Genomic DNA, 21,578 nt, shown 5'->3' with positions numbered 1-21,578 from the left:
ATGTTGGTGGATAAGTTCATGAGGTCACAAATTTTAGAAAAAATATTATTAAAGATTTAGTTCTTGATTCTATATCCTCAGTTTTAAGGTCTTTACTTAGACACACTTATTACTCCCTCTTTATGCAGTGTTTTGTAAATGATTACAGAGAGTTTTTATTTCTTACTGAGGTTTCCATGATGCTTATTTTTCTTTTTACTTTTAAAAACTGCTTTAAATTTCAGAAGTAACAAATGCTTACTCTAAAAAAATCAAACAATGCAGAGGTTTCTAATAAAATAAACAAACACTCTCCCAACCCAAATTCCTGAGAAATCAATGAATCAAAAAGTTAAGTATCCTCTACATCCGACTGAAAATTACTAAAGCTTCTTGAACCAATGCAATCTATTGCTTTATTCTGAATATTTGTAAGGCCCGAAAATTAGTTAAAATGAGGTAAATTTTGGTCAATGATTCTAATTAAAATAAAAAATGAACTCCTAACATATAGTCTAATATATTTACATAGTGCTTTACATTTTACAAAGCACTTTCATATTAGTTCTTCTAATGCTTGAAACAACTTTATGAAGACTGTATTCTCACTTGTAGCTAAGACTCCAAGAGGTCATTATATTTTATCAAATGTAGGATAACAATGAGCATAACACACCCCACCATTTTATATGCTCCAAAGAGGAAATAAACTTGGCAACTTGATTGTAACATAATGACTTAACTATACGCTTTTGAGACTCACAGAACTTAATACTAAAAGACCTGAGTTAGGATTCTGGCATTGTCCTTTCCCGGCATGTGACTTAAGTAAAGTAAATCATTTAAGTGCTCTGAGCTTTGATCTTCTCATATCTTTTAAATTGGAAATCATAATGCCTCTCTCACAGGGTTGCTGCACAGATGTATTGATGTAAAATACTACTTTTAAATTATAAAACTGATAAAATTTTTAAATCTGCTATATCTGTGGTATTAGTAACATACATTATCTGTAATAGTAGTAACAACATTCTATTATATTATTAAAATTGTTACTGAGCACCACTGCTACCACTGCTGTCTTTTCTGAGATGAGTTGTTAATGCTTTGTCCTCATATGACCCCTAGAGAATATCTATTCCATTAACCTAAAAAAATGCATTCAGTTTGGATGAGGACATTCTCGGGCCTTGAGGGGAAATATTTCTTTCTGGCATTATTTACATTTTCCTCATCCAGTTATAGGCTTGAAACATGAGCTACACTTTAGACATTATATTATTACAGTCAGATCTAATTGTGGCAGGAATAGAGAGTTTCATCTTTTGGAAGAGAGATAATTTACTATACTTTACCATCAATGTCTTCTGGAGTTTCTGAAGCAGTCCTTGTGTTTTTTCTGCCTTTGTGTTAGAAATCATTTTACGTTATAGTCTGTTCACCATGTTAGTGCTAAGGTGTACAGGCTTTTACTTGATTAAATCTTAGATATTGTACATTCTGCAATTCCCTTGACAACTATATTCCTACCTTGTGGGAGAAATTAGGTCTTGCTCGTCTAGCCATGCCTTCATATATTATGGCTGCTGGCAGTATATGTGATTAAAGTATATATCTGAAATACTTTCCTAGTAATGATCTCCTGTGAAAATGCATACCATGTGGTAGCTCTGGGATTAATTCACACTAGAAATTTGTTTGTGTATACTAAATACTGCAAACATGGTGGCTTTCTGATTTTTATGACTGATGAACTATGCTTCCTTCTTATGTACCAATAGAGAATAGTACAGGGTTAGCATAGATTTGGTATAATTAAATAATTTCAGCACTTCAATTCTCAGGAATGTGTTTAATGAAAAAGGCAAATACCCAAGAGTTAATTAACGTGCAGAAGGAGCAACAGGAAACACAACGTAGTCTAAGTTCCATGCTGATGACAGATAATTGCTTTGTGCCTCTGGACTTTCGGTTTCTCATGGACCCTGTATGCACATGAATACCAAGTTTAAACATCAGTACTGAATTTCAGGTGTTCTATTGTTTCTTGGCCTTTTGGCTAAATCAAGTGAATTTCAGGTGTTCTAAATGTTATACACACTGGTATACTACTATCTCTCTTTTTAAAAATGACTATATGTTCCTTGAAACTCTAAACCTACTCCAAGCTACTACCATTTCCCATGCTAATCACTGCAACAGCCAACCAGTCTTTCTGATTTCTTCACTCTTGCTACTCTTCCAGTCCAGTTCAAACAAATGCCTGAATAATCGTTTAAACGTAGATCAGGTTGTTACTCCTCCCGCTTAAACCATCGACGGTTCCAATGATAGTCAAAATAAAATCCAAACTGCTGAGGATGGCATTCAAAGCCCTATGTGATCTGACTCCTTTCTACACCTCAACCTTTATCTTATGCTATTCTCCTGCTTACTCAGATGTAACAGATATCCAGACTTTTTTCTTTCTCTCAAATATGTCAAAATTGCTCCTACCTCAGGGTCTTTTGTACTTGGCATGAAAAATCTTTGCTATAGATTTTCTCCCGACTGGATCGTGGATCAAATGTCAACTCTTTAAAGAGGAGTAGCATCCCTACTTACATTACCTTACACATCATCTGGTTTTATTATATGCATCATTGTCTAGAATTGTTATTTACTTATTTACTAACTTACTTTGTCCTTCTCTGCCCTTACAATTACTTAAAGAGCTTCATGGCAAGGACTATGTTTATGCTGCTATTCTCAGTAACTAGGTTAGGGTCTAGCCCACTATAGATACTTAATAAATAATTCATGAAATAAAGTAACGAATCTAAAACATTATCTTTTCTTAAGTGATATGCTTTTTTCTCACTATTTTTTTTCTGGAAATAGAATTGTACCAGGAAAAAAAAATCACTTATTTTTCTTGAAGCTAAGAATAATTTACCCATATAAAACAAAATTAAATCACCCAAGCACAGTTTCTTTTCCAGAAATCAACAAAGATTAAATTAGATATATTTTCTTAATGGTACATTACAGCAGTGACCTACTTTTAATTTGCAACAATACAAGACAATATGTGAATTTACCATTTTCCTTGAATGGTAAGACACCATAGTATTTACAGTGGTTATTATCTGGCTCTGAACAATCAAGTCACTAGAGAACAGGTCTGCCTTATAAAAACGGGTGAAATTATCTCTCTAATGGCATCAGAATCACATAAGCTTGGAACATCCCTTCCTAAATTCCAGGAAAAGAAAGACATATAAATAGCATGATTATTTTATGGAGAAGTAAATACTATAATGCCCATTCTAAAGAGTATTGATTACTTTAAGCAAAGATATATGGCTCTTCCTTTAATAAATTCATGTTACTTAATAAAAATGTGCTCTGGGGAAAATAAGAAAAGCAATGATGATAGTTTGTGACCTAGAATAAGTACGATAAGAAGATGCTATATCAAGTCTGAGTTTTGGATCTAAAAGAAAATTTACGAAGGCCTTCAAATACTGCAGTACTGCATTTTCCCTATTTCTCATAAAACCTTTCCTCATCTGCCTAAATAACTTCTAATTACCTTCAGAACATAAAAAGATATAACAAAAAAGAATATAAAAAAATAACAAAATATATAACAAAAAGCAGAAATTACTAATTTTAAAACTTAAACTATTGCTAATTTCAGACAGGAACAACTGAATTGATACAGGAGGCTTGCATAGACAAATATATGTAATCAGATGGCCGTTGCTTGGTAGGGGAAAAGTTTATCCTCATTTTCAAATGGCTGAATAAAAATTACATAATTATTCGATCATTCTGTAACATGTGAACATCCATAGTTCTGCTATTATTAAGAAATGCTATGATGAAATTATTACATATACACTGTTATGCACATCTCTCATTATTTTCTTTGCAAAATATACCAACAGGTGGAATTATTGAGTTAAAATATATTACCGTTACGTTTTTTAACTTTCAAAAAAACTCTCTAAATAGGTATTTTTAAAGCTCTTGATATATACTGTAAAATTGATTCCCAAGAATGTTGTGCTAAATTATATTTCCACTTGTAGTAAATGAGAATATTTACTTTCGACTTTAATTAGTGGCCAGCCCAGATTGTTCCTAAATTGAAGGGATTTTTTTAAATGCCTAATATATGAGTAACTTAAGAAAAAAAGGACATTCTGTATGGGAACAATCCTTGCTTCCTCTGCTCAGGCATCATTGGACCCTTGAGAGTTAAGAAACCTTTGCTTTAGCTGCTCATCTCAATTCTATAAATCTCTGAAGATTAAGAGCACACTTATTATTATAATTTTACCCTCTGCTTTGGTGCAGGGAGACGTTCCTTTCTTGGTTTTAATCTTTTAAATACACAAACACAATTTTAAATGTCACTTCTAAGTATAGGAACAGAATGGGGAAGTTTTGGCATGCGATCGCTATACCATCTTGATCCCAAAGTCTATTCTGAATCTTGATAGCTATGTTTCCTTGCTTTAATACTGTGGCCTTTTTTAATAATCATATATTGGTATGTTTGTGTATACATCTGTTTATAAGAGTTTAGATGAAATGTGTGTCTATATGTGATATATTTCTCTTTATAAAAGCTTGCATGTAGAGAGCTCTCTACACGAATTGCTTTTTGACCTTTGAAAGGATGTGTGTGACATTCAGCCAAGTTGTTGGAGTTACCCTCTCAAAACTCAGGCTGTGGGCTGGTCAGTTAGCATTGCATATACAAAGAGGATGCAGCAGTCTGAGGAGAGTGAGAAGCCAGCCAAGACCAGAGGTGGCTATGCAGAGCAATGTGGCTTTTGGTGCAGAAGCCAGTGTGCTAAGTGCAGGTCAGATCTCAAGTGTGTCTATGCTGCCTAAATGACCAAGCCCCAGGTGGCCTTCTGCGTGACAGAGAATCTGTTTGAATGCTGAGAATTTCAAAAATGCCATTGACTCACCAAGATAAAAGAGTAACAAAGAGTTACTACCCCCCCAGCCACTCTATTTATTACCTCTTCAAATTAAAATTCATTGAGGGTGCCCTCCTGCCAGGGTTCCTCCAGTTATCCTTATAACTGCTACTTCTGTTCAGCAGAGGGAGTAACAAATTGGCCCTGTGTGCTTTCTTCTATGAGGTGCTACTTGCCCTGTATTGAAAAGTTTGAGGGATTGGCCTGTTATCGATAGCACTTTTGAAGATTTTACTCTATTTTTAGGTTCCATTTATCATTTCCATGGGAGTCTTGAAGGAAGGTAGATGCCTGCGTTTATGTCAACTTACCAGGAAGTCAATAAGTTCTCTTTCTACTAAATACCTCCTATGGGATTACTTGGCCAGATTCTTTTATTATGTATTTTTAAAATAGTACTGCCTCTTTCTGCTTTTGTTGCAGAATATTTTGTCAATCTAGATGTCAATCAAAGATTACAGTTCAAAACAAGTAGCTATTTCAAATAAAGATTACACTAAAGCATTATAATATCGATCATGTAAATATTGACAGAGATCAATATAAGCACTTCCAGGGGTTCCGATACTGATTGACAATGCCTATTCTATCTACATACTGTCTCAACTTGAAATAATGTAACAGAACAATGCCTATTCTATCTCCATACTGTCTCAACTTGAAGTAATGTAACTGTAAGTTTCCTTACAGTTAGCAATAAACCACTGAAAGATAAGATGCTGATTCAGACATTTAGCCAGTTTCCTGTGATGATTACGTTCTAACTCAAAATCAGTAATAACATTAAATGTTATATATTAAGAAAAGCTCTCATCTACCATATTTTCAAATGTATCCAAGTTGAAAGAAGCTTTAAACAATTATTTAAGACTTAACACAGAGAAAAAATGCATTTAAATTAATCACTTTAAATAATAATGACATGTGGAACCAGCATTAGCAGCAGCAGCAGCAGTAATGTCTATTTATGGAACATCTTACATTACCAAGTGCTCTGTTAGCTGCTTTACATGTATCTCACTTAATCCTCCAATCCTGCCACTTCCGATATGATCTCAACACTTTTCATAAGAGGAAACAGGCCCAGAGGTTAAAGTAATTCACCCAGTGAAGTTGGGTGACTAATTGGGCTGCTCTCTGGAGCATCTCTAGGGAACATCAGAGACTTTGAGGAGCACTGTTTCAAACCACGACTCCAGGCTGCCTCGATGACCCTTACACTTCTCCACTGCCAGAGGTATTCCAGTGAGGGCTGGGCAGTCACGTTTGCAATACCGTAGAAAGCATCTGCGTTCCCTGTTATTCTACATCAGCGTTCTTAGGTTGGGGTTCGCAAACACTCTGGAAACAGATGCAAAATGCGTATGATTGAACATTTCTGGAAAGAGGGATTGCACCAGATTTCGGTGTAGTCCACAACCCAAAAAAGGTTCACAACTGTCTTGAGATTTTCCTCAGAGGCTGGTTTCCAGCTATAAGACCCAAGAAATCTTATTCTCATTTCCAGGGAAATCCCATAGTAAAACATCTTAGAGTGTACTTCTATTAAGAAGAAAGTGAAAGCAATTACCCACGAGAAAATTTCAAATTGTAACTGGAAATTACCAGATAGTCATGGCCAAGGAAATGAGATGAAGGCTGCAACTGAATTATCTTCCTTATGGCAGTAATTTTCTGTTTTTCATTACATATGTAGAAAATGCTACTGCTTTAGGAGAGAGAAAAATGAGCTGAGTGTATCTGAACGATCAAACTTAAAAAGATATGTCATATAAAATTATAAAAGCACTGGGAAAATATGCCAACACTGGTGATTATATTTCTAAATAAAAAGAAAACATAGAAACGTGTTAGTTTTAAACAGCAAAGTATGTATAATCTTGTAATGGATAAAAAGTGCAGATGGAATTTCTCACTTTTATTCCGAAAAAGTTCTGCTGAATTTCAAACATTTTCTTTGAATAATCATGTTTGACAAATATAAAGGTTAATGCTAGAAGATAATTAAAATTAATGATGGCAATGTCCACTGGGCCATGTCTGTACAGGTGTTTCCTTCTACTGTTTCCATCTTAACTTAAAAACATCTGATATATGAAATTCTGAGCTTACGCATAATATATTAGGAGTGGTTATTTTCATCCTCACTAAAATATACAGAATTTCTTTACATAAAGAGTTCTTATAGGGTTTTTAAAATGTAATTTGATTTCTTAAAAAGTAATAGGTTATACAAAATTAAGGAAAAAAGCATTGCATAAATTAAGCGGATACTATTAAAAGCATGGTTTCTAATCCTATATAACATAGTACTGAAGTCAAAAGTTATCCCAAAGGATCTCTGAATACTACTCCAGAGATCCTTTGGGATACACCAATTCAAGCCATTTAGTACCCAAGACTTTACTAAAATTTATTATTTTGATACTTAATTAACATATAATTTTATCTATATCTTTACACATTTTTACATATATTTAATATCTGGTCCCCAGCACAGGAAGATTAAAAGTGGCAAACTTAAGAGAGATAATGGAATGTTAGAAGCCAGCACAAAGACAATCAGCAGACAGAATGACATCAAGAGAAGAGACAGGAAAACAAACAAATAAGAAGAGAGTCCAAATCCATGAAGAGGCAGAAGTACCAGGAGACAGACTACCAGGAGGGAAGGATGGAATGTCCCAGCATTTAAGCTTTCCCCAAGTGTCTCCCTGTCTACGGGGATGTTGGAAGCTACTTGGGGCCTTGGCCTGCTTCTCTTTTCTAGCCCAATAGTGACTCTAGAGATATGAGTGACAGATCATGCATTTCCTTAAGGGTGGTATTCTCTTGGCCCTAACTTAGGAGTTATATGCCTGATAGGGCAGCTCTGAAGAGTAGGGAACTGGTTCTGCTATTCTATAGCCCTTTAATTAATTACCCTGCTGACTGCCCCAGGATCTTTTCTTGGTTTTCCCTGCCCGTGATACTGGGGATTTTTCCATGGTTCTACTTAACTCACTGTTCCAGCAGTCCTGTTTTTCATATTTATTGTGTTTTGGGGTCTTTAGTTTAGCTGGGCTGTACTTCAATCTTATTCCATCTGTTGTATGGTATTAAAAAATTCCTCAATGTTGATTCTACCCTTCCAGGTTTCTAGTGCTCTTGTAGATTTTTTAACATTTATTCTTCCACTTCAAAGAGACTTTGGATGGAAGTACAGGGAAAGACATGTCTTAATCAGCTATCTTCTGCTGAAAGTCACTGTAAATAAGTGCATTACGATTTTTATCACTTAGCTACTATCAATTTTACTGTAGTCAAACCAATACATCTAACAAAATTAAACTGTAAAACTTGAAATTTTGTTTTGTTAAATAAATTACTTTTTAAAAAATTTTAAAAATTCGGAAAACTTACAGTCTACATCAAGGATGGCACGGACAGACTCGACGAGCTCCTTAGACGCCAGCGCCAGCGTGGCTGGGGTGCTACGGCCACCCCTCCCCCATGGCTTGAGGGACGTCTGAGAAGCCAGCGCAGCTCTTCTTTCACTAAGAGGGGGATAAAATAATGCTGAACTTTTTACACAATAAATAACATTTATCTTAGTTAAACCTGAATTCTTAGTAGCTATTAATTTGTGCAAAAATATTTCTGTATCTGGGAACATTACATCCTTACAGCCATAAATGAAGTAATTCACAAAAAACTATTTGTTTTCAATTCTTTATTGTATAACAAATAGGCGTATTTTAAAACTTAGGTTGACCTCATATATAAGAAGGAAGGAAAAGAAGGATAGCCCACTTTCTAAATCACTTGGGCTTATTTTTTGAGTGCTTCTGTTATGTTAACATGATGTAGTAATAGTAAATGTAAATTCAATACGTATACCTGCTCCCGAAATTATCTCTTAAGCACTTCCATTTGTCCCTAAATCTAAAAACAGCATAGAGTGTTTATATCATTTTAAAAAATGCAAATAGCACCTGAAATGAATGCATTCTGATATAATTAAAAATGCAAGGTTTTACTGCAAAAAAATCATTATGCTAAAACTTTTACTTGAAAAGAGACAATTTTAAACTGATGACAAAACCATCATTACTTACAATCCATCTTCTTAAGCATGATGGTATTAATTCACAAGGAGAAATTAAAGCATCAATTCTCAAATTCAAATATAGAGCCTTTGTTCTGTGTTTAATGACCAAGGCCAATATCTACTATAGAAGATATAGTACATTAAAAAAAGACTGAACCAATTCTACTAGTGTTTAACTTTCCAAGACATAGTGAAAAACTTGTTTAATGTTACTTTTTAAAGTTATCTTTTTTCCATGAACCAGTTTAAGGCAAGGCCAGGCTCTGGTTTTTAGATAGTCATTTTAACCTTTATTTTTAATACCAAAACTTCTGAATTATTCATCAAGGTCATAATGAAACTTTGTGGTTGGGGGCAGAGAACTCATACAAGGGGAATCTGATGGCTGAGTATTTTAACAGGCTTCCTGAAAATAATCATCATGGAACTCACATAATTATCTTATATCATAAGCAACATGGATAACGATAAAAAATGTCAAATTCCTTCATCAGAAGAAATAAAATATCACATTAAAATTAGTTTAAAAGTGTACTACTATAGATATTCTTCTAAATCCAAAAATGTTATGAAACCTAGAATATAATAAGAATACAATGTATCATCTTAATTTATTAAACTGCTGTTTTCATAGTAAAGAGTAGAATTTTCCTGTTTCTGCAAGCATACATTGCTAGAAGTAGAAGTATATTGACAGTGTCAGCTATTATAAGATGAGAAAAAAACTGCTTTGAAAATGTACAAGCAGGAATCTTTCTTTTGTACATGTCTTTCATCGTGTATCAAAATGACCACAAACTTGCAGTTTGAAATAAATAAATCTGATTAGTATATTTGTAGCTCCTAGTAAGAAACTTTAAATCAAAAACAAACTGAATAATAACAAAATCAAGGTGTATTCTCCAAATATATTTCTTTTATTTATATCTACTGAATGCTGAAAATGAAAGAAACTTATTGCATGAATATATTTTATAAACCCTGTTTGCCATAACAACTAATCTGCCTGGTTAGGACTGACCTTTAGCAGTGAACCTGTGACTAGTATAGTAACTTTTACTCATACACAAGATGCTTAAAGAACTTCAAGTTCATCTCATCTTTACAGAATTCCTGACAAAGACAAGATAGGTGATTCCCACCTCAATTTAGAGTACTAGGTTACAATGATTTACTGAACACCTCCAGGAATTTCCTTCACAGAGATGAGGTCAAAACATGTCTTTGTATTTATTTCCACAAGACATTAAAGAATAGTATTGAACAGGAGTTATGCAGCATCTTAAGACAAAGAGATTTTAGTATTTTAGTCACAATTACCAGATGAAAAATGTTATCAGTGGCCATACTCTTCAGAAAGGACTCACATATTCTTACCTTAAAGTTGATAAAGCAGAATTATCAGAAAATACTTCTTGAATAGCCTAGTGACAAACAAGATGGTGAAGGAGATATATAAGTTTGGTAGTTTTTTTCAAAAATGTCTTTTCTCATTTATTAATATTTGTAACCTCCCCCCTTTCTACCCACCTTCAATTGATTAAAAAGTGATTCTGTTATGTGAGGAGAAAAATCAATTACATTAACAAGCAATTCTACTCAGAAATATAACTACAGAAACAGTTCTTTATACAGTAAATATTTATCAAGTAATGTTCAGAGTATCAAGAGTTTTAGGAAAGTGTTCATTAAAACATATGTATTTGAGATTATGTTACCCTGTCTCAATCATTTCTCTTAACAATCTATATGTTAGCTGGTCTTCATTATCTAAGCAATTTTAAATCTGACTTTAAGTTAGTATGGCTTTTTTGAGCCAGGAGAATGTTTCACTAGCCACCAAACACTATGACGTTTATCTATATGTCAGTTGCCTATACATTTCTTAAAAATGGACATAAAGTAATGTAACAGGAAAATTTACCTCTACAAAATGAAGAAGCTTTTCAGTGGATGTCTCAAAAGTTTTTCGAGCCATTTCTGACTTTCGCAATTGGCAGTCAAGCACTGTGATTCTCTTTCTCAACTCCTGAACACTTTCCTGGACAGAGATATCAAAAAGATTGTCTCAAACATTTCTCCAATTAAACATTAGTGGCTCCTATTCTCAGTTTTTATTAACTAGTATCTAACGTTACTATATCATTTATTTTCTCTTTATTATATATATCTTCTGATTTTAGGTGGCCCTTAACTAATGGCCTATTTAAAAGTTAAACTGCACAGAGATGCCATAAATTTTATGAGATATGTCGCATATAACTTTATTGATTCCTGCAATAAATTACATTGAAATTCATTTACAGTTTTTTGGGGTTTTTTTTGACAATATGAATTGCCAGATGCTGACAAAAACCCCTATCAGTGTGGCACGATCAAAAATGCTGAAGATACACAAATATGTTAGATAATACAAAAGTCTCAAGGTCTGGGTGGTTCTTACTAAATGCTATTCTTGCTAAATGTTAAAATGTAGGACAGTATTTTGCAAACATGGATCTAACCAGATGAGCTTGACAAGATGAGCTTGACCAAAACTGAAACCCAACCAAGTAAGTCTAGCCAAGTGCAAAAAAGAAATCAACATGTAATTAACCAAATAGTGTATACAAGCAATGGGTAGGCCCCTCTTTGCAGAGACAGAGCTTTGGATGAGAATCCCCTGTCTCCTTTACTTGTTGCAAGTAAATTAAACTACCCAAGGACAATCATGTCTTATTCTTGAACAGGACAGCCCAAACAATGAACCCCTTAAGTTCAGTAGCCTATATCTTTAATATAATACAATCTAATGTAAAGCTGAGCTGGCAGGGAAGTAAAGGGATTCCGTGGGCAGTAAAGGAATTCTATTAAGACAAGCAACAGCAATGCTGAGTGAACCACTGGAGTAAGAGTACACCGCAGCATAATTTGCTCTGAGGGTATATGTTGATCTCTGGTGGCATACAGTTTGGGGTTTCATCAGGCACACATGGCAAACAGGAGAACTTTAATGGGTGAACTAGGAACAAACAAACTAACAAGGGTTTTGACTTTGGTTCTGGTGAGCGGGTTAAAAAAAATATCCCATAAATAACTGCTTACCACAAGCTTCCACTCATGCAGGTTTAAGGTCAGGCTTTATATTGCTTGTGTGGTCTATAATTCATAAGTTGAAAATTTAGTTTAAATTGATCCCAGGCTGGTAAAAGAAAATATATAACCTTCCCTGGAGGAGTATTTTCTAAACTCAAATCTCATGGAATTCTCATATTGTATCAAAAGAATATGTCCCCAAGAAATAAGCTACCATAAATGAAAATTAGCTGAAGAAAACAAATTATAGGGCTTGACCTATAAAAGACAAGAGATACTGGAGCGATCAGATAAAAGATATAAAGTAATATTTAATATGTTTTAAAAATTAAGAAGAATTTGAAAACATAATAAAGGGATAAGAAACTATCAAAATAGATCTGATGACATAAAAATTAATTTTAAAAATAAAAATGTAATAATTAAATTAGAAGCTCTATGGGTTTATTATCCAATTAAATACAGTTGAAAAGAGATTAGGTGAACTGGAAGACAGAGGAAAGGAAACTTCTCATAATAGAACAGAAAAATAAAAATACAAAATATTAAAGGAGGAAAAGAAGAAGGAAGTAATTAGAAGATCTAGCATACATTCAATCTGAATTACACCAGAGAGACTAGAAAGAATGAAAGAATAACAGGATAACAGCTTAGAAATGGCAAAGACATTTTCCCTCACATCAGAAACCTCAATGAATCTAAATAATTAAGTCAACGTATTACCTATCATAGTCAAACTGCTGAACAGTGAAGATAAAAATATCTTAAAATCATCTAGAAAGAAACAGCAGATGGCAAACAAATGACATATTGATGGCTATTGCAATCATGAAGTAAAAACAGTGAAAGAAATTAAATAAATGTCAACTCAACAATTTTAAATGCAGCAAAAATATATTTAAAGACCAAGAGTTCAATAAAGATGTTTTCAGACAAAGAAAAATGGAGAGAGTTTATTACCAATAGATCCTCCAATTCTAAAAGCTGTTACTTCAGGAAGAAAGGAAATAATTCTAACAAGAAGGTCTGAGATGCAAAAAAGAATGTTGAGTATAGAAAATGGTGAAAATGGTGGTCTATCTAAACAAAGGCTGACTGCACAAAATAAACTATAATAGCAATTTATGGTGTTAAAAGTCAAGAAAAAACTAAAATGCCAACAAAAATAGAACTTAAGTAGGAAGGATGACTGGATTTATGTTCTAAAATGCCTTTAGAAGAAGGAGAAAGCTAGTGATTAGTTTTATAATTTAAGTTAAAATAGAATGTTAGTATTTCTAAGGTAATCATTAAAAATTAGAAAAAGAGTATGTAACTTCTAAACCATCAGAGGGAAATAAATGGAATGGGAAGGGGTAACACAGGAGAAATCTGAACCAATCCAAAAAAAAAAAAAAAGGCTAGAAATGAAAAACAACTAGAAAACATGAGACAAATAAAATGCACATATTAAGAGGGTGGAAATGAAGCCAAGTGCAGTAGCAAATAAAAGAATGTAACTGAAATAAAAGAATGTAAAAGAATGAAAAGAATGTTAGTAAGACAGGAGGATAATCTAATACATGTTGTTTACCACAGACATAATTAAAATATAAGGACACTGAAAAATTGAAAGTAAAAGGATAGAAAAAATACATATGTAAATAGTAATCAAAAGAAAGCCATTGTAACTATTTTAATGTAAATCACAAACAAGCATTAATGGGAAGATTTCTAGATTGAAGAATCATTTTTATAAAAGGATATTAATATAATTCCAAGTTTATATTCATCTAAAAGCATTACTTCAAAATACATAAAGAACATTAATCAAAATGGAGATTTTAACACACTTCCCTGACAAATTAATGACTAGAAACAAGTGAACCCCAAAATTAATAACTCGGGTTTAAGTGGTCTCTAATAAAACAATTATATTAAACAAGCACAGAATTCTTTTCAAGCTTACTTTGAACATTTGTAAATATTGGCCATGTAGTAAGCCATGAAACAACCACCAAAAAATTTTGTTGTTATCCTACAGACTAGATTCTCTGGCCACAAAGCAATTAACCCTTCTTTGCCTCAATAGTGTTTATAATTCAAGACTCAATCATAGATATGTACATTCTCCCCAAATTAAACTATATATTTAATGCATTTTCAGTAAGAAGGCCAATATTTTTTTCTTTTGGTAGAATTTATAAACTTAGTCTAAAAACATATTAAAGATGAAAGTTCATGTAGACAACACACTTTTAAAGAGAAAGAACTTGAAAGGTGATTAGATATCAAGACTTACTGTAAAATATATAGTAATCAATATAATGTTATTTGCATAGAAATATATATAAAAAAAAACAATAAAAGAGAATAGAGAGCCCCCTAAAAAGATCCACACACATGAAATCTTGATATATGATAGAGCTGATTTTGCAGATCAATTAGGAAAGAAGAGTCTTTTGAATAAATGGTTCTAGTGTAGTTGGTTTTTCATTTAGAAGAAAGAATGAAATGAATCCCCATCTCATACAATGCCACAAAATCAGTGACAGAAGGACCGAAACTTTAAAACTTTTAGAGGCAAATATGAAGTAATATCTTTATATCTTTGGGATTGTAACAACTTTTAACAAGATACATGAGGGAGAAATTGATAAGTTTGATTGCATGAAAATTAAGAGCACCTGCTCATTTCCCCATAGGGTGAAAAAGCAAGCCATAAATTCAGAAGATTTTTATGACATATAATATATTATAGGTTTAGTAACCAGAACATATAATCACTACATATCAATATTAAAAAGACAATCCAATGGAAAAAATGGCTAAAGGATATGAAGAGTCATTTCACATAGAAACACAAATGCCTAATAAATATAAAAATATATGCTCCAGTGGCTCTCTGGGCCCGAGGGCAAAGCCCTGATTTACAGTGTATAGGATTTTTTTTCCAGCTGCCAACCTGATGTCAATAAATACACAGTTGGGAAGAGATGTACATCATCAGCTCTCCTGAGCCAGTACCATGATTCCAGCATTAGTAATCAGGGAAATTCAAATTAAACCACAATGAGATATACTTATCGTACCTGACATACTGATAAAAATTAAAAGTTAAGGAAAACAAAGTGTCGGCAAGGATGTGGAGTAAATAGTAATTCTCATTCACTACTGATGGCAGTAAAAATTGGTTTAGAAACTTTCAAACACAACTGAGCATTACCCAGTAAAGTTGATCATACAGTCATCATTCAATCTAGTAATTCCACTCCAAGATATGAACCAAAGAGAAACTGTTACACATGTAGAGCAACATTGTTTATAATAGAAGAAAACAAAAACAATTGAATTGTCCATCAAATACAGAATGGATAAATATACTGTATTATTATATCTATTCAATGGCGTACAAAAATGGCAATGAAGACATAAACTAGCTATAAACTTTAGCTGAATCACAAAAACAAAATGTTGAGTGAAAAAAGGAAGTCAGAATAATATATATAGTATACAGGCTAAACAAAATAACATATTGTTAAGGGATATATACTTGGTCGTAAAATTATCAAAAAATCATTAACATGAAACCCAAGAAAGTGGTTACTCTGAGGGCAAGAGAAGAGGTTATAATTGTAGAGGGATATGGTGGATCTTCAAAAGTATTGGTAATGTTTTATTTCTTAAGCTTGAGATGAATAAAAGAAAAAGCAAACAAAGTAAATGAGTAAATAAACAGTTTATACAAGGAGAAATTATAATGAAAAATAAAAAGATTGTTCCAAAAGGAATCTGTGTCTTAAAAATAAATATTTGAATATCAATCCTGTAATGTCTTGACCAATGTCTCTTCAAGCATTCTCAAATAATTAAAAAAAAAGTTTCCTTCTCCTTCTCCACTGAGTTTGGAAAATGTTAAAATGTCCATGTCTAACATATTTTCTTTTTTAAAAAACAGATTGTTTTTAGAGAAAGGTTAATGGCTTATCTTAGAGTCCTAAGAGAAATGGCATGAGACCCTGTTGTGCTAAAAAATAAATAGGGGGTGAGAGAGAGAGAGAAAGAGAAAGAGAGAGAACATCTCAATTAATTTAATTACCAGACAACTTAGGACAAAAATGTTTCTCAGTAGGAGCTGGAAGAGAGAACTGCAAATAACCTATGTTTTAAAAAAATTCGATAAATTCATGTTAACTCCTTGAACATAATTTTTTAAAGTATTTTTAAAGACTGATTTTTTTCCTTCCAAAAGTAACTACAGTTATAAAAAAAATAAATAATCTCTACGCAGTTATAAAATATCTATTTCAATTTAATTTTTTATCTTACTGCAGTGAGTAAAAATGTATACATCTATTAGTTTGTGAATACCATTCAATGAATACAGTGTGCATTACATAAAAAACAAAATCCCATGAGAAAGTTCTTGCCTTCCAAAAAGTATTCAAAATTTTGCTATTGAAATTAGAGCCTACTAAAATCAAACTCAGTTTCTTTCTATTAATTATTTTGTGCTTTGGGCAAAAATTATTTAACTTTCACACTTCCTTGACTGTTTTAATCAAAGAGCAAATTCCATCCCTAGACTCTCCTCCTTCCAAATTAGCAAGTTGAGAAACAAAAGGAAAAAAAAAAAAACAATGCAATCTATTAAATAGCTCCACAATTTATTGCCTGAACAGTACAGCGTTGACCGACGGCCCAAACAAATTTGGAGTGCATGCTTTTCCCTCCTGAAGACATCTGAATAAAGAGAGGCTCACAACCCTCACATTACCTCCATCATGACACATCATCCTATCATTGAATAATAGAAGACAAACACTGACCTAGTTTAGAAGAGCAGATGAAAAGAAAATGAAAACAGGATACATGACAACGGCAAGGAAACCATGGAAACTAGAAGAGGGGACTGTTTTTGCTTACTTTATTTTGGTCAGAATAATCAGCAAGCTGAGCCTTTAGCTCTGTAATCTCAGCCTCTAACAGACGGATCACTTCTTCATAGTCCATTTCCATTCCACGCGCCTGTCTCTGTGCAGCTTCGGCAAGATGAATCCGACTTCGCAGGGCTCTTGTTTCTTCAGCTACAGCTTTGGCTTCCTAAAGATTTCAAAATTGATGTCATTGAAAGAAAACAAAACATGTAAAAATAGTTTAGTGATTTAAACAAAATATTTTCCTCCCTCTTGAAGTTGTAATTCTAAAACTTAATACACAAATATCCCTCACATCTCATTTTAAAAATTAATATTCATTTTATTTTATTATATAGAGTTGCCACCTGCTCTAACTTGTCCTTTGTTAATTTATTAGATAATTTTCAGTATGGAATCTCCAACTTCACACACCTAGCATAACATTTTGAAAATAAGAGAAGTAAAAGAGAACTGAAAATGGAAAATAAGAATAATTGGTTCGAAAGATGAAAAGAGTAGGTTTCTACAAAACTCAAATACTTAGTAGTAAGGCTCATGTTCTAAGGGGGCTCTTGAAGCTTCATCAGATACTGCTGAGAGATTTATGGTGTTGTGGGGCTTCTCCGGGGTCCAAGCCCCAGGAGCCAAAGCTTACTCACAGAGGTTAGCCTAATTGCTACTTCTCCTTTTTGATTTAAGCCAAAAGGTAGAATTCAGCAGCAAGATATATAACTATTTCTATAGGGTGAAATGCTCACAAGACCTTTATTAAACACATGTTATGTCTCATGTGATTTATGGGTCTCCTCTCATTTAACTTTTAGAACAACACTAAGAGAAAGGAATTATTAAAAATCATTTTATACATAATCAAACAGTGGCTCAGGGAGGTTACATTAGCAGTCCAAGGACACAGTGATTCCAGAATTTAAACCTAGGTCTGCTTGACTTCAACCTTAATGCTCTTTTCATTATTTTACTTTGCCACAAGATGACAAAAACAAAAAATGAAAACAAAAAAAACTACACATTAGCTACATTCTCCACCTTAGGAAGGGGATGGGGCAGCCAACCACTTGCTCTCTCAAAATGTGCCTCGGCGCTGGGTCAACGACAGTTCCCCAGGACACCAATATAATTTAACGTGGGAGTTATTATATTGTAAACCATTTCTTTTTCTTGATGCAGAAATCTCTTTTTTCTGCAATGGAACTTTCTAGCCAATTGCCATGGCTAATATTCAACAACAGCTATTTTAATTTTCTTGGAGCTATCACAGGACACTTGATTTTGTACAAGCCTAAACACAACTGAAGTGAAGCGAGGGTTGCAAATATGGACATATTTTTAAGAATCAAATTTTAATTCATGCATTCAATCCTATTAAGTATTTATTTTGTTTCAGGTTCTGGTTTAAGTACTAAAGATAGAGCACTGAACAAAATAGACAAAAAAAATCCTCCCTCCTGTCCCCTAGAATTTACACTTGAGTCTAGTAAAGTAGAGATTATCAGTAAAGATCTCATTGAGAAATACATTTGATTAGAGACTTGCAGGAGGGATGGAGCCATGCATATTTCTTAAGAAGAATTCTGGGCAGAGAGAAGAGCTTGTGCAAAGGCCCTGAGACGGGACTGTGCCCTGCATCTTCAGAGAACAGTAAGGAAGCCAGTGGCAGAAGCAGAGAGGAGACAGGAAGAAGGGAGTAGTCGGATGAGTGCAGAGTGGTAAGAGGAGCAAGGGCGAGGATGGGGTTGGGGTGGAGTGACAGGTCTTAAGGAGCTTTGTAGACTGTTTTAAGGACTTTGGTTTTACTTAAGGTGGCATGGGAAGGGATTGGAGGGTTTTGAGCAGAGAATTGATATGATCTAACATATTAGGTAACATATACATGTATATATTACTTTTCTTTCTGTGTTGAGAGTAGAAAATAGTGGGTGGGCAAGGATGGAGCAGGGAGAAGAGGAAGGGGACAGACTAAAAGTAATTGTGGCTTAGACAAGGGTGACAGTGGCGGAGATAATGTGAAGTGGTTAGATTCTAAATGTAGTTTGAAAGTCAAGCTAACAGAACAGTTAGTTCAAGGTCATTAACAACCTTTCCCTAGCAGTTACTGCATCCAGACAATCATGTTATATGCTAAAAAATACAACGGGGATAAAAGATCCCTTCCTTTTTCTGGCTCAGCTTAGAACATTAGGTATGACTTAGGTAAGTGGAGGAAGAGAGTAGGGCATGTTGGACAAAATGAACAATGTGAACAAAGGAAGAGAGGGTTTGTATCGGGGGAAGTCTTGAAGCCTTCTGAGCAGAAATTGATATGAGAACATGGTCCTTTAAAAAGCTAAATCTAGCAGCAGGGTGCAAGACAGAAAGATGTGGCCAACCAACTGCCTACTACACCTTGATTAAAAGAACTTTATCTCCTTATTTTTTTAACGTAATTGTCTTGTAATAAAAGGATACTTTTAGAAAAAAATGTCTGGGGAAATAAAATGACATTTACTTAGCCGCATTAGTCACATCGGTCAGTTCAGCGCAGGTGATCAAGAGCCACCAGTGCCGCAGCTGGATCAACGTTCACTTCAGACTGTTGCTGTGCACACAAAAGTAATGGCTTAAGATGTGCTGGCACTACCCTGAGTGTTTCACATTGGTCAACTCGGTTAATCTGCATACTGCCGTGTGAGGTTTTTCTATTATTATCTTCACTTGAAAGGTAGGAAAATGAAGCAGAGAAATTTGAAGTAACTTGCTCAGAATCACAAATCTAGTAAGTGGCTGAGCTAGGATTTGAACCCAGAAAGTCTAGTTACAAAGTTCATGCTCTTGGCTGCTATGCCATACTACCTCTCCAAGTATAGACATTGCTTAAAAAAAAAAAAAAAAAATTACTCATACATGACAATATCGCCAGTTACTAACCCTACATGAGCTTAGGATGTGGCCATTACAATTTACTCAAAAACATTTGGGGCAGCTACATCATTCTCTATTTTCCATTCAATCAAGCTAGAAAAAAAAATATTGTCACTGAAGAGAAAGGGGAGGGGCAGAGAATTCTCCATAGCTGCAATGAAGAATAACAAATTTGATGATTTGTCTCCTTCACACTCACTTCATGCAGCTTTTATTCTTCTATAAAAACAGCACTTTTATTTTTGTTCAAAGAATGCTAGTTAATTAAATGAAGAATCTGGATGGAATTTAAATAGCCACTATAGTGCACTGATGGTAATACAGTGTGAAATGCGGTTGGGTGGTAAAAGATGCAGAGGTTTTGATGCTGAATAAATTCATGCTATTTCTTTTGTAAATGTATAACTGTCAGGTTGGTAGATGTGACCCCTTAGCAAAGTTCTAGCCCAATTCTCACTGAATGGATGTTTAAAAGATTAGTGCATTGAAATGATGACTCTTAGAGGAAGAAGTAAAGAAAAGATAGCCAGCAGTGTTCTGTATTTAGCAAGATACAGGATAGCATAAATCCATTTTTTATTTTCCTCCCGGGCTATCTTCTAATAAATAACTAACTGTAAAGCCTCCTATGTCAGTAACAATTGACTCAGAATTCTCTCAGTCACCTGACCATGAGCCTAATACCACATCAGGGTAAAAACTGCAGTCAGTTCACTGATTTACTTTGTATTAGGTAAAGATTAATTCAGTTTAGAAACTTAGAAAATAAAAGAGAAACTAAGATATAATAGTGAATCATAAAAACCTATATAAGTATGCTTTTTAATACTAAGCACTATGAGAAATATACTAAAAGGGACTTGAATTATAATATCAAATCGCTTGACTTTTTTTTTTTTTTTTTTTGGGTGATACTGAAGAAATGCCTTCAATTCACACTGTCCCATTGTAAAATGAGGATTTTCTACCTCACAATTTTACGATGAATCTTCAAGGGGAAATCAGACCAAATTCTTCTCTGAAAATATAATTCAAACTAATGAAAATCTTTGTAGGCTAAAAATACTTTGAACTTAGCTATGGGATTGTATTGAGACAAAAGGCATTATAAACATACACAAAGGGCACTATAAGTTCAGATAAAAGACAATGTGGTATGTGTTTTTCCATACACAGCACTTTTTCCCCATGAGGCAACATGATATAGAATAAAAAAAACGTGAGCGTTGGATGAGCTGTACCTAAATCAGAATCATAGATCTGGCTGTGTAGTTCTCTAAGACCTTGTTCATTTGTATAATGAGAAATAATACTTACTTTATAGGACCAAAACAACTCACAAGAGAGTTAAAGAAACTACTATCGTACTTGATACAGCTTTTTCCCATTCCTCTTTACTGCTTTTGAAAAATATATGTAATCGCCTAGATTAGATAATTTATTAAGGGCTTTCCTGAGGCACTCAATTAGTAATATTGGTTACTGAAACCGATATTAGAGTTGTTTGGAAATGGCATGTACATGTCTTTTTTAATATTAGCAACAATCATGTAAAGCCTTTTTTTCTCTGGTTATGAGTCGTAATGGCTCCCTAAAATAGAAGGAAAAAGCACTAACAGCAGTTGCACATCTGTAATG

General features: G+C 33.7%; 1 protein-coding gene across 8 annotated transcripts in view; it reads right to left on the bottom strand.

The window, feature by feature from the left end:
- STXBP4 (syntaxin binding protein 4) overlaps positions 1–21,578 on the bottom strand; it is a 221,613-nt gene that overhangs the window by 136,575 nt on the left and 63,460 nt on the right. For all 8 annotated transcript variants that reach the window (XR_001518050.2, XM_015599227.2, XM_025041773.1 and 5 more), the window contains 4 exons: positions 17,029–17,205; positions 10,973–11,089; positions 10,426–10,472; positions 8,361–8,494 (listed from right to left, as the gene is read on the bottom strand). Coding sequence is in view for 7 of the 8 variants with exons in the window: in XM_015599227.2 (XP_015454713.1) it covers positions 8,361–8,494; positions 10,426–10,472; positions 10,973–11,089; positions 17,029–17,205 (475 nt within the window). In the remaining variant the exon portion in view is untranslated. The remainder of the gene's footprint in view (positions 1–8,360; positions 8,495–10,425; positions 10,473–10,972; positions 11,090–17,028; positions 17,206–21,578) is intronic.

The sequence above is a fragment of the Pteropus alecto genome, unplaced genomic scaffold (genome assembly GCF_000325575.1).
Source record: "Pteropus alecto unplaced genomic scaffold, ASM32557v1 scaffold98, whole genome shotgun sequence".
NCBI classification, from domain to species: Eukaryota; Metazoa; Chordata; class Mammalia; order Chiroptera; family Pteropodidae; genus Pteropus; species Pteropus alecto.
Note: the sequence above shows the minus strand (reverse complement) of the source record. Positions and strands in the feature narration are given on the sequence as shown.